The sequence below is a fragment of the Cynara cardunculus genome (assembly GCF_001531365.2).
Source record: "Cynara cardunculus var. scolymus isolate 2C chromosome LG 1, CcrdV1, whole genome shotgun sequence".
NCBI classification, from domain to species: Eukaryota; Viridiplantae; Streptophyta; class Magnoliopsida; order Asterales; family Asteraceae; genus Cynara; species Cynara cardunculus.
The window spans coordinates 20215439-20230808 of NC_037528.1; the positions used below are offsets into that span (position 1 = coordinate 20215439).

At 32.9% G+C, this 15370-nt stretch overlaps 1 protein-coding gene across 1 annotated transcript; it reads left to right on the forward strand.

Moving 5' to 3' along the window:
• Window positions 1-7225: 7225 nt before the first annotated feature.
• Window positions 7226-14929, forward strand: LOC112522498 (phospholipid-transporting ATPase 1-like). Its single transcript, XM_025131700.1, has 7 exons — window positions 7226-8744; window positions 9113-9425; window positions 10380-11061; window positions 12207-12330; window positions 12462-12681; window positions 13353-13811; window positions 14407-14929. The coding sequence occupies exons 1-7, from the start codon at window positions 7226-7228 to the stop codon at window positions 14612-14614; spliced, it is 3525 nt and encodes a 1174-aa protein (XP_024987468.1). The 3' UTR covers window positions 14615-14929.
• Window positions 14930-15370: the final 441 nt, after the last annotated feature.

The following is a 15370-nucleotide window of genomic DNA, read 5'->3' on the forward strand; positions in this document are numbered from 1 at the left end:
TTCTTTATTCAATACATTATATTTTATATGTTTTTTTATCATTTTATTTATATTAGTTAATATATTATACTATTAGAGATTTATTTCAATTATATTTTGAAATACTATAATTGACTGATTCATATGTCGTTTTTGATCATTTAACATTCTCATATGTTAGTTTTGTTAAATATGATTTGTTCATCAGCTAGCCTAAAGTAAAGGATCAATTCCAAAATAAAATGTGAACATGAAGGTTTACATGGGTGTGCAAAATCCGAATAGTCTGAAATCCAAATCCGAACAAAAAACAAGGTGTTTGTTCAAAACCCGCATACATCAAAATCTGAAAACGCGATTTATTGGGTGATATTTGGGTTCGGGTTGGGTTTGATCTTTAATCACTTGACCCGTTCGAAAACACGAAATAATATACCATTTTTTTTATATTATATAAATATATTTATTTATCTAATACTCCTTTGAAAATCGTAAATTCTAGTTTGTCGAAAGGTTTTCTAATTTCTAAACTTACTATCGATTTCATCAATCTTTCACTCGATTGAATTCATCCTCATAATTGATTGAATTTATATATACTTTTTTCATTATAATAATATTCGAGCCCGGTCGACATCAACCTGGAACCCGACCAACTTGAACCTGAAGCATCCGAAATTAAAAACCTAAAATTTGGGTCATGATTTCAATATCCGAAATCGAGCCGGGTCTTTGTTTTGCCCACCCGAACTCGTCCGATGTAGACCCCTACGGGATTATCTTGTAATTAACGAAAAAAAGAAGACCAAATCCATAAAAATTCATAATTAGGGGGTGGGATCAATTACAAAACAAAATGCAAACATGAAGGCTTATTGAAACGTTACTTGGAGTAGCGTCTTGGGAGCTTATTGTCATTTTTTCAATTATAGATATCAATTATTATTTATCAGTTAGTTACATGAATTCAAATATGGAGCTTTAATAAGTTGTACTTATACACAATTTATTTGTAATCTTAAATTTTAAGTAATATGCATCAATAAACAATATTTCATATATAAAAAATGGTTTATAAGAGTTTTTGTCAAATTCTTTATAATATAGTATAGATAAGAGTGTAAATGAAAAATCATATATTAAAGTATTAAAAAATTAAATAAATAACTATAAGGGTTTAAAATGTATGTGCTAAAAATAATTTAAGTAGTATTTATAATACATAATAAATGATTAAATCCAAAACAACTTGGTATTTGGTTTGTTTTGGAGATATTGATGAAACGATTATAATAGTATAATTTGTTAAAAACGGAATGTAATTTTTAACATATATTAATTAATATACGATTATATATGATAATATGATAAAGGTATAAATAGAAAAATATAAAAGTATAAATATATAAAGTAAGTTAACGAAACCAAATGAAATTACTAGTTGACGATTAATTTATTTATATATAACTAGTTGTATATTCGTGCAATGTGGCAGGAGCCGTGAATTTTAACGATTTTGAAGTTTCACTGACTTTATTAGAAAAGATTTAACGATGATATAAGTTACACTTAGTATTTACATAATAATACAATTTGAATAAATAAGAGTTATGGTTCCAATTACAGTATATCAATGAAAAAAATTGTATGACGGTTTAAAATCCAATATATTTGAAATCCAACATATTTAAACGACTCTATAAATGTGTTTAATTTACAGCAAGAACAAAGAACCAAGAGATCGAGAGTGAGACCGAGAGTCTATAGCAATTGAATGAGAGAACTTTTAATAACTCATAGTGAATATCAGTTTGAATATCACATTGGGGGATGGGGAGAAAACATAGAGGTATAAGAGGGTGAAGACACGAGTGAAAGATGCCAAAAGTATATTGAGAACATGAAAAGAAAAGGTAATAATATGCATTAGTAACTTGTATTATATGTTATTTTTGTATATTAAAGATTTTAAGACTGAATGCATAAAACAGTAGTACTTAATGTATTATGAGTTATTTTTAAGACTTTTAAAACTTTGTACATAAATGTATAATACTTTGTATATTAAAAACTGTTTTTAAGACTTTTGATAAACTTAGTTTATAAAGTAATATAGATTATATAATTTAATATATATATATATATATAGATATATATATATATATATATATATTACATTTTTTTTTATAGAATTTATGGCTAGAAAAGTCCTCCAATTGCCCCCACGCAATGGGCCTGCAATTAATTGTCCATCTCGTTCTCATCAAGCAAAAGACCGTTTCTGAGAAATATCTACAATTTGAAAATAGAGAATTTCTATTTGATAAGGCTTCTTCTTATACCTATAAATTCTATTAGACCCAGAAATGCCTTTTGCCGTCAAGCTAGTCTCTAATGGCCCGTTGAGTAATAGCGGGATCGACCTCGTAATGAAACAAAGTTCAAAGTATATTTATTAGTCTTCAACTTTTTATATTAATTTTTAATTGTATATATCTAATGCATTTTAAAAACAATTAGAACACAAACATAACTTAATACTACAATTAAAAACAACATAGGATTATACAAATACCCATCTAAATAGAAAAATAGCACGAAATAACAATAGTAATATAATTGGTGATCAAACAATATTTAAATAACTTTCAGAGTTGTTTTTTTTGTGAATGTTCAATTTTTTTTACATTCACAATGTTTTGTTGTGAAATTTCAAGTGTAAAAAAATGGTCTTACGTGAACCTAACCCTATATATATATATATATATATATAGAGAGAGAGAGAGAGAGAGAGAGAGAGACTTGGGATCTTGTGAGACTAAGAGTTTTTCGTGAGACCCGTAAGACTAATTCTCAACCTTTGGATTAAATCTACAATCTGAATATTTATAATCACAAAATTGCCACGAGACTTCTCAATAATCACAAAATCGCCGTCGTGCAACTTTAGACCATTAGATCATTAGTTTATAAAGTTGATCAATGAACATAAATTGGTCTTACGGGTCTCACGTGAACCCAACCATATATATATATATAGGGGAGCGATCAAATAAAAACCACTCAATTTGTAAAAACCTTAAAAACCTCATTCCACCAATCATAATTTTTCATTTTGTTCATTTTTTTTTTGTAATTATGAGAGGTTGATTAATCATTTTTATTGTGGATGATGTTAATCATGGATATTATCATCTTCATTATTTTAATTTTAATGAAATTTTAATGAAACAGTTTTATTAAAATTTCATTAAGTAGTATATGAAACAATTTTATAATCATATATGAAACAACTTCATCAAAAAAAAAATATTATATGAAACAATTTCATAAGATTAAACAATTTCATGAAAAAATTTCATAAGATTAATACGGATGAGAGTAGTTTTTACGGTTTTTACAAATTGAAGTGGTTTTCATTTGATCGCTCCTATATATATATATATATATACACACACACACACATATATACTAGAAGAGTACTCACGCAATACAACGAGACATATATCGATTTTAATGTTCTATTTTATTTTTTGTCTCCGTTGATGTTATAATACGATTTTTTGTGTTTTTAAGAAAGCAATAATAATTTTATTTTTGAATAAAATATAAATTTGAAGATATCATAAAAAATTGAAAAAAATATATCATATCAAATCAACTATTTAAAAGTTTTATTTTTTATGTAATTTCTTTAATTTATTTATTTTTATTATATTTTAATTTTAACTCTAATAATGAAATAATTTATTTTTTGGTTTAATAATATAACATTTTATAAAAAAAAAAATTATATATTATGTTAGAACTCAAATGATTATCCTAGTTATATTTTAGATTTTTTATACTTAAAAGTGAGATGTTTATCCTGTATTTGATTATGTTTATCTGCAGTTAGTTATACAAATTCAGATATGAAATTTTAATAAGTTGTATTTACGTACAATTTACTTGTAATCTTGAATTTTAAGTAACATGCATTAATAAACAATATTTTATACAAAAAAAAAATAATTTTTAAGAGTTTTTATCAAATACTTTATAATATAGTATATATATATATATAGACACAACATATATATTAAAACAATAACATACTTTTGAGTAAACTTACATATTTTGTCTTTTTATTATGTTAAATTAAAAAATTTATCGCATTTTCGGTCATTAAGCCGTTAATTTACGTACATAGATTCGGTTCATACATCAAGCATCATTTTAGTAAAGACTCGTTCAATTAATACTAATCGATCCATAAGCTACTTAATGACAGACACAAACCAAATTAATTTATTAATCCATAGGTACGATAGTCAACAGTTCGTTGTTTCTTCAGTTAAACGACTCTATCAATTTTAATTTATATAATAATATTTTTTTTCCCTCAAAAAGCCGACTACTATTTGTCACCTTATCGTCTTTTCTCCACCTTTCTCTAATCTGTTGGTTCCTTCTGTTTGGTTATTCTTTATCTTTTATTCATGTACTTTATAAATAAAAATATAATATCATATAAACACACGGTACACCACTAGTTTATAAAACACACAATTAACTAACCACAAGAGTGGTGTCTGATTGGTTTGAGCTTGACTTCAATGGTCAAAAGTACTAGGAGGTCTCAGATTCAAATGCAAGGATGAATAAAAACCCCCTTGTGGCCACGGAGGTTCAAATGCGGTGACTCCGGGCTATCTGCAAAGCATGTGGTCGCCCTGAGATTAGTCGGCTCGCATAGCGGGTTGGATATACAGGTTAATCAAAAACACACACACAATTAACTTAAAATAAACCAAACCTCATTGCATTTAGATGTACTTTATACTTAAAAATAAATGTACTCCATTTGTCTCAAAATAAGTGTCTATATTTCTATTTTAGATTGTTACAAAATAATCGTCCACTTCCAAATTTAAATGTGTGTTTTTTTTATTCTACCATTAATTATGTGATGGTGAAAATTTATCTGTCTATTATTAAGGGTAAAATTGTCATTTAGTTACTTAAAAGAGTAATAAATTACACATTTCTAATATTGTCTGTTATTTTCATTGTGAATATTTATTTTGAAACAGAATGATTAATATATTAGTTTGTCATGTAATAAGTATTTACCTTCAAAAGTAAATATTTATTTTCCCATTTTACCCTTAATTATGAGATGGAGAAAATTTCTCAATCTATAATTAGAGGTAAAATTATACTTTTTATTAATAAAAAGTGTAATAATCATACTTTTTTTTTAAATTGTTTGTATTTTCACTGTTTAGGAGAGAGTATAATGGGGTGTTTGGGATTACTTATAAAAACAACTTATTGACTTATTTCGGTGTGAGACTAATAATAAGCACTTTTGGGTGTTTGGATAAATAACTTATACCGGTGTCAAACCGGTAATAAGAAGTTTTTGAAAAAGTTAAACCATTCTAACTTATAATAAGTAGATAAAGTTTTTTGTAGAAAAATATAAGTTATTTCAAATAAATAATCCAAAACACCCCTTAACATTGCATTATGGAAACCATTTTTACGAAGGAAAGGAAAGGAATGAGAAGAAAAGTAAAAAAAATAGAAACTTTTTTGGTAGAGAAAGGAAAAGAAACGTGAAAAAATAATGATAAGTTTCATTTGTATTTGTATAACCAATACAATTCAATCTCAACCGTCCATTTAATTTGATGAATATGTGATTTCATAAAAGTTTTGATTGTTTCATAATATAAAGTATTGATTACAGTTAATGAATTCTAGGCATCTTTCATAACTATTCAAATCATAATAAATGAATTCTCATCATTTTTATAAATATCCCAATTAATTGAATTGCATTGGTTGTACAAATAAACATGGTTGCATTTGAAATATACCCTATATATATAGAGTTCGTTTCAAATGTAATCTATCACATTTGTACAACTAATACAACCCAATAAATTGAAATATTTATGGAAATGATGAGATTTCATTTATTATAATTTAAATATTTATGAAAGATGAATAAGATTTATTAATTATGATCAATACTTTATATTAAGAAACAATCAAAACTTATATGAAATTATATATTCATCAAATTAAATGGATGATTGAGATTGAGTTGTATTGGTTGTACAAATGTAAGAGGTTGTACAATAACCCACATCTCTCTTTCTCTCTCTCTCTCTCTCTCTCTCTATATATATATATATATATATATATGTTGGTTCCGATTATAAGAAAAATTAAGATGAGAAGCGTAAGAAGAGATTTTTATATTTGGATCAATCCTAATTGAATGTCAACATTAATGAGGTGTTGCGAGATGCATCGATCAATTTCCTTTTAAAACGCATTTCATGGATAACATGAGATTAAAAGTGATAAAAATTTTAGATATTTTCTTGTGTTTTTCATCATAACTTCTTTTTTCTTAAAGAACACAAATAATTTTTTTTTGATTAACCTGGATATCCAACCTGCTATGCGAGCCGACTAATCACAGGACAACCACATGCTTTGCAGATAGTCCGAAATCACCGCATTTGAACCTTCGTAACCATAAAAAGATTTTTATTCCTCTTTGAATTTGAACTTAAGACTTTCAAACACTTTGACTTTTAAAACTCAAGTTCAAACCAATCAAACACCATCTTTTATTAAAAAAAATTATTTTTATTTCCTTCCTTGGTTTTTTCCGTCAGCGTAAAAGACGCCACTGGTCAAATAAGATAAACATTGACATGTAGGTTTCTTGTAAACGAAAGGAAAGCGACAGGGAGCGAAGTTGAAAGCAACGTCTTTGAATCAAAATGGAAGCTTCTTCCTCCATTTTCCAAGTCAATTTGGAACGCCTGCAAATCATTGGTGCATCTGTCTTCTTCCCTTTCATGATCCCACCTATCATTAATTTAACGTTTCAAACCCTCTTCTTCAACAACTCCTACTCCAAATCTCCCATGACGACTTCTTTCCCCCTTCCAGAACCCCTAATTTACTTTCAAATTCCAGACAATTCTGCCACCCATAGCCGTCGTCTGCTTTGTCTTTTCTTGACTTCTGAAAATTCTTCCTTCTTCATTTCATATATGCATCCCCAAAAGCTTTGTTTCAGGTTCCATCTATCTCGCTCTTGCTTTTGTTGTTTTCATCCTTCAGAACCCACTTTTTTTGTGTTCGTCACTTGGGTTTCAATTGGTTTAAAGAACAGATCAAACAAGTAGTAGTGCGTTCTGTAAATAGTTGTTGTGAATTTAGAGATACAACCGATATGAAGTTAGATGAAACCAAGAGTTTAGATCTTCAACCCCAGAAACAAGAATCAGAGCCACCAAGCTTGCACAATTCGTCTTCCCACAGAAGTATTTCGTCGAACAGTTTGAGAGCAAACTCAATCAAAGAAGTTGGGTTTGTCGATTTGAGATCAAAGGAAGTGCGGTATGGATCTCGAGGAGGTTCTACTAGCATGTCGATGTCCCAAAGAGAGATCAGTGATGAAGATTCGAGGTTGGTTTATATAAATGATCCATTAAAGACGAATGAGAAGGTCGAATTTTCTGGTAATTCCATTAGAACAAGCAAGTATTCTGTTTTAACCTTCTTGCCCAGAAACCTTTTTGAGCAATTCCACAGAGTTGCCTATGTATATTTCCTTGTAATCGCCATTCTCAACCAGCTTCCCCAGCTTGCAGTTTTCGGTCGATTTGCTTCCATCTTGCCATTAACTATGGTATTATTAGTTACCGCCATTAAAGATGCTTATGAAGACTGGAGGCGCCACCGCTCAGATTGGATCGAAAACAACCGATTGTCATCCGTTTTGGTAAACGGTAATTACGAACAGAAGAAATCGAAAGATATCCAAGTAGGCGAGATCATCAAATTTTCTGCAAATGAAACCATTCCTTGCGATATCGTCCTGCTTTCGACCAGTGATCCAACCGGTGTTGCTTACATTCAGACCATCAATCTGGACGGCGAATCTAATCTGAAAACACGGTACGCCAAACAGGAGACTGTTTCAAGAATCCACGAGAACGAAAAGATTAATGGGGTAATCAAATGCGAGAAGCCTAATCGAAACATATATGGTTTTCTGGCATACATGGAGATCGATCAGAAACGTGTATCACTCGGCCCATCGAACATTGTTCTTCGCGGCTGTGTCCTCAAGAACACGAGTTGGGCAGTCGGAGTTGTGGTGTATACCGGAATGGAAACCAAGGTTATGCTCAATAACTCGGGTGCCCAATCGAAAAGAAGCCTTCTCGAGGCCCGAATGAACAGAGAAATCATCTTTTTATCCCTTTTTCTAGTTGGTTTATGCACAGTTGTCTCTATTTGTGCTGGTGTTTGGCTGAGACGCCATAGAGATGAGCTTGATATCATGCCATTTTATAGAAGAAAGGATTATTCTGGGGAAGATGTAGATAACTTCAAGTATTACGGATGGGGGATGGAGATATTCTTCACGTTTCTTATGTCGGTGATCGTTTTCCAGATTATGATACCGATAGCATTGTACATTTCCATGGAGCTCGTTCGTGTTGGTCAGGCTTACTTCATGATTCGAGATGATAATATGTACGATGAAACGACGGATTCCAGATTCCAGTGTCGAGCTTTGAATATGAACGAAGATTTGGGCCAAATAAAGTACGTATTTTCGGATAAAACGGGTACATTGACTGAAAACAAGATGGAGTTTCAGTATGCAAGCATTGCTGGTGTAGATTATGGTGGGGAGAAGACAGATTTTTATGAAGAACAAGGGGGATACTTTGCTCAAGGTGCTAAAAGATTTATACTTTTCTCATCTTTTAGAGTTTAGGGCCGTTACCAATTGCTTATCGATTAAGATTCTTGGTCTTTGTCATGCTCATTCATACAAATAACATATAATAGCCTTCGGGTATTTTTTTTTCCATTTATCCCCCTTATATTTTTCTATTTAATTTTTCAACATTGCCCATTCAGGTCATTTTACATTTGCCATCGTCTCATAGCTAGTTTTTACCAAACATGACTAGTCTATCTGCTAATAGCTACAGTTAACTTTTTCGGTTAAAAATTAGCTTATAAGCTAGTTTGCCTTGCCTTAGTTGTTTGTTGTGAAAGCTGACCAATGTTTATGCATCCTTCTCGTTTTCGTTTTCAGTGGATGGCCTGGTTTTGCGGCCGCTCATGAAGGTACAGGTTGATCGGGAGCTAGTTCGCTTATCACGATCTGGAAACGATGCAGACACAAAAACCGGCAAACAGATATATGATTTCTTCCTTGCGTTGGCTGCTTGCAACACGATCGTGCCAATTGTGGTCGACACATCCGATCCTGTCGAGAAGTTGATAGATTACCAAGGGGAATCCCCAGATGAACAGGCGCTCGTTTATGCTGCCGCTGCTTACGGTTTTATGCTTATTGAACGAACTTCTGGGCACATAGTTATTGATATTCATGGAGACAGACAAAGGTATGTTAGAATCCATTTCTACTTCTCACTACAACAAAAGCACTTATCAACTTATTATAAGTCAGAAGGGTTTAACTTCTTCAAAAACTTCTTATTACCGGTTTGATACCGGTATAAGTTATTTATCCAAACACTCAAAAGTGCTTATTACCGGTGTCACATCAGAATAAGTCAATAAGTTGTTTTTTTATAAGCAATCTCAAACGCCCCCTAAATGTGCTAATACATTGACAATTGTATGTCCTATGCAAAAGTGTTACAATATATTGATATAACGTTTTTGGACGTCCTAACAAGTTTTTCACGACACTAATTCCGATAACATTTGAAATAAAATGTTCTAGTGTAAACTACAAATTTCGTCCCTATGGTTTGTGGAAAATAACACTTCTTCTTTCCTTCAGTTTCAAAATTACAAGATGGCCATCATGGTTTATAAAAACTTTCAGATTTGGTCTCGTTTTAACGACCGTTAAAAATTCCGTTAAATGAGAGGTATTTTCATAATTTTATCGATTTTTTATCTTTTACCTGATAAAAATCGATTTTATTATTTTGGACCCTCTAAGTTTTTATTAAGACAAAAATCTATAAAAGAACTAAAATGCTTCTCATGCAAAGGATTTTTTTAAAGTCGGGAGGGATTAAATCCAGACATTTTTACAAATCATGATGGCCATCTTGTAATTTCAAAAGTGTAGGGACAAAAATGTTATTTTCCAAAAACCACAGGAACTAAATTTGTAGTTTACTAAATGTTCTATCAAATAATATCACATAAAAGAACTAACATGATACCTTATTATACAAGTATCCTAAAACTTGTTAGAATGTCTAAAAACGTACTATTAATTCATTATAACACTTTTACAAAGCCGATTTAGTTTCTGTAGCTCTCGTAATTAGTGAATGTTCTTCTGTTCTAATCGGTGAACTCGGATCATGGCAGCACAGGTTTAATGTTCTTGGAATGCATGAGTTCGATAGCGAACGGAAAAGGATGTCGGTTATATTAGGTTTTCCGAATAACACAGTAAAAGTATTTGTTAAAGGTGCCGATACGACCATGTTCAATGTTATCGATGAAGCATTGAATTTGGATATAGTTACCGCAACCAAAGCCCATCTTCATTCGTATTCTTCTGTTGGTTTGAGGACGCTCGTTATGGGTATGCGGGAATTGAGCTCCCAAGAATTCGGGCAATGGCGTTCGTCTTATGAGGCTGCAACCAGTGCTTTAATGGGTAGGGCGAGTTTGCTTCGAAAAGTTGCCATCAATTTGGAGAAGAATTTAAGCATATTGGGAGCTTCCGGGATCGAAGATAAATTGCAGCAAGGCGTACCAGAAGCAATCGAGTCTCTAAGAACTGCAAACATAAAAGTGTGGGTTTTAACTGGCGATAAGCAAGAAACCGCGATTTCAATTGGATACTCTTCGAAGCTCTTAACGGGCAAGATGACCAAGATTGTTATAAACAACAACTCTAAAGAATCTTGCCGAAAGAGCTTGGAAGATGCATTGATTACGTCTAGTGCTCCGCGGACCGGTACTTCTAGGGACGATGCGAATTTGTTTGCGTTGATCATCGATGGAACGAGCCTTGTATATATCCTCGACTCTGAACTCGAAGAACAGGTGAAAACTCTTTTGAACCTTTAAATTTCACTACAGAAAAATCGAATTAGGACATCAAATATGTTGAAAATGTTGAATTTAAGTTTATAAAGCCAAATAATTGTGCGTCTTATATAAAAGTGTTACAATAAGTTAGAAAGATACTTTTGGGCGTCCACAAAAGTTTTATACTACACTTTTGAAATAAAGTATCCTATTAGCTTTTTTTCACAGTACACTTCTTGAGACGTTCCTAGGCCACTTATTTTTATAAGACAATTTTTCGTATAGTGCCAAGTAAATTACGATTTTTGTCTTGTGGTTTGTTAATAATTTCGATTTTTGTTCCTGTGGTTTAGAAATTGCAATTCTCGTGTTTACAACTTGCAATTTTTTGCTATTATCGTCCTGGGACTAATTCCTTCCTTTTTATACAAGGGACCAAAACAATAGAGAATTGTAAACCACAGGGACCGAAACAACAATAAATTGTAAATTATAAGGATGAAAATAGCAATGAATTACAAACCATAGGGATGAAAACCGTAATTTCTAAACCATAGGGTTGAAAATCATAATTTTTAACAAACCACAGGGACGAACGATGTAATTTACTGGAAGAAAATACTAAAAGATGCTACAATACAAAAGTGTCCTAAAAAGCATAGGACACCAAAAAATGTCCTATCAATCTTTACAAGACTCATAATATGTTGATCCTATAACTTAAGTCTTATAAAACAGACTATTAGGACATTTAAGGTCTGTTTGTTAGCAGCTTAATGAGCTTAATGAGACTCACAGCTTATCCAGTCAGCTATACACGATTGTTTGGTATTGGCTTAATCGTATTGAAAATGACTTATTCAGTAAGCTCTACTGCTCTGGGGGGCTTTATGCAGAAAATCAAGTTTTTTTTTCCAAACCCGTCCCTCCTAGTTAAAAAACGTGTTCATTTCCATGAAAAAACCCTCCCAAATAATTTTTTTGTTCCAATCTATATGCACAGAGACATCTTTATTCATACAAGACTTAATAGAAAACCAACCAAACAACCCCTTAAACATATTTGACATCCTATAAATCCGATTTTGTGGTAGTGAACCTTCAAGTTTCTTGTGTTTTATTTTGTATGATCCGCGTTTCTGAGGTTTTGTTTATATCAGCTATTCGAGTTGGCCAGTAAATGTGCTGTGGTGCTATGTTGTCGAGTGGCTCCGTTGCAAAAAGCTGGGATCGTCATGCTGATAAAGAAGCGAACGAAGGACCTGACCCTTGCCATCGGGGATGGTATGCACCATCTGTTGTTCTATTGACATTAGATAATTTCTACACATTCTTCCATATGATAACACCGAATTCAAGAGAATAGGACGGAATTTAGTAGAATTTTGAAACCCGAAAGTCCCATTTTTTTACAGGTGCCAATGATGTTTCAATGATTCAAAAGGCTGATGTTGGAATTGGCATCAGCGGCCAAGAGGGTCGTCAAGCTGTCATGGCATCGGATTTTGCTATGGCTCAGTTCCGGTTCCTGGTTCCTCTTTTGTTGGTCCACGGACACTGGAATTACCAGCGGATGGGCTACATGATACTCTACAATTTCTACCGGAATGCAGTGTTCGTTCTCGTGTTATTCTGGTAAGCTTTTCTGCATCCAATTAGAAAGTGTGATTGTTACCATTTTTCCAATCCTCATACCCGTGAGAATATGTGGAATCCTGTTAGATTACTCTCTAAAAGAGTAATTGAGGAGAGAATGAAGGTTCCAACATATATTCAGGATAATAAGTCCAAATGTAGCCAATCTGGGACTCTAATACGCCCCCTCCAATGGAGGTTAGACGAGTAAAGATTGACCCAGAGTGTTGAGTCCTTGTAATGGTGGACCTTGTGGAGAAAAGGGAGGTTTCAACAAATATCGAGGAGAATAAGTCCAACCTTGCCGATGTGGGATTTTAACTCGCCCCCTCCCAAAGCTAGACGGGCACGAACTGTCCGGGAGTGTCAAAAGAGAGCTAGACAGGTGAGGGGGCTTGACGGGTACAGTTTGCCCATGAGTGTCAAGTCCCTAGAACAGTAAATCTTGGTTCTGATACTACGTGAGAATATGTAGAACCCCATTAAATTACTCTTCAAAAGAGCCTTTGAGGAGAGAAGAAAGGTTCCAACGTGTATCGAGAAGAAATGGTCAAGTTTGTGGGACTCTAGCGGTTCTCTTTTTTTCTTTATTCCTTCTGATTTTATCGTCGAACAGAAAACAGAAGATAAAAAAGTGGTTCTTTTTCTAATCTTTTCACGTTTCTATTCAGGTACGCGCTCTTTACCGCTTTCACTTTGTCCAGCGCCATTAACGAATGGAGCAGCGTGTTGTATTCCATAATCTATACGTCTGTACCCACGATTGTTGTCGGCATTCTCGACAAAGATCTTGGTAGAGCGTCTTTATTGAAGTATCCTCAGCTATATGGAGCTGGTCAGCGACAAGAAAGCTACAACTCGAAACTGTTTTGGGTTACAATTGCGGACACCTTATGGCAGAGTATAGTCGCCTTCTTTGTTCCCTTACTAGCATACTGGAAAAGTGACATCGATGGTCCGAGCATAGGTGATCTTTGGACACTAGCCGTCGTGTTTCTGGTCAATCTTCACTTAGCCATGGATGTGACCACATGGACCTGGATCATTCACGCATCGATCTGGGGTTCCATTGTTGCAACAATTATCTGTGTTATCATCATTGACGCCATCGTCATTTTGCCCGGATACTGGTATGCATAATCTCTTAGGCCATGACAAACATAAGCTAGCTTATTTTTTTTAGCTCGTTGAAAAAGTCCCGTTTGTTTTTAGCCATAAACTAGCTTTTTGAAAAACTACTTCAAGTAGCATTTCAATAAGCTCCGGGGCTTTTTCTATTTTCCAATTATGTTTCTTATACTTTTCCAATTACTTTTTCAACGTATCATTTTAGGTTATTTTATATTGTCATATAGCTTATTAACTAGTTTTTACCAAACATGACTATTTTCAATGAGTTCCAAGGGCCTTTTTCCAAAAGAAAAATTACAATTTGATACCTTTATATAATTTTTCAACATATCCTTTTAGGTCATTTTATATTGTCATCTAGCTTATTAACTGATTTTTATTAAACATGACAAGTTTATCAGCTAGCTTAGTTAAAACCTAACTTATTAGCCAACAACTACTAGCTTTTCAGCTAACTTATCAGTTATCAATCAACAACTAGTTTATCAACTAAATTTGCCAAACATAATCTTACTACACTTTTCATCCCTCAAGAAACAAAGTACCAAACGAAACTAATGACCTCCAATTCACCGTTTCGATGTACGTTTGCAGGGCAATCTTCCATCTTGCGGGTGACGGAATGTTCTGGATTTGCTTGATCGGGATTGTGGTGGCTGCCCTCATTCCTCGGTTTGTTGTGAAAACATTGGTGCAACGTTACAAACCGAGTGACGTTCAAATTGCGGGAGAGGCAGAGAAGTTTGGGGCTATAATGGAGTCAAGAAATGCAGAAATAGAAATGAACCAACACCAGAGATGACTTGAACATTTTTCCTCGATATACGTTGAAACCTTCCTTCTGCTCAATAGCTCTTTTTGGACAGTTATCTATCGGGGTTCCACATATTTTCACACAATTGTGTTGTAAATCATTTTGGTGTTCATATTCTTTAGGTTGCTAGAGAAATGCCCTCTTGCTTAGCCTCTATTAATGTGTAGCTTTCTTTGTGTCCTAAGGACAAAGCATACAAGTTTTCAAGGTTTGTATTCATTTTGTTCATTTTATTTATACATGTCACTTCGACTTGCATATATTGTAATCAACAACATAACATGTCATATGGTACTTGTTTTACAGGGCGTTTGGTTAGAGATATTAAACAGTTATTAATATGATTGAATACAGAAACCGAACATACACAATACGTAAAGTGATGGCGTTATGTCTTTTTATGGGAAAGCGTCAAGTTATAGTTGATGTTACGGTGGTTGGTTTATAAGGGACATAACATAATGGTTATGGATGATAGGGATGGTCAATTGAACCGTGCTTGTCGGGTGGGCTGGACTTGACTGACGGTCCGTCATTGATCTATGATTTTTGAGTTCGAGCATTTTTTTTGGACTGATTATGTTGAGTTAGGTTCTTACCAAAATTACAAATAAATGTACCAATTATGTCGGCAATGGAGACAAATAGTGTTCGTATAATTTGTATTCGTCAACGGAAAAAATAAACCGACAAAAATGATAGACAATATATCAGAATAACATAGTGATGAAGTGTTTGTACATT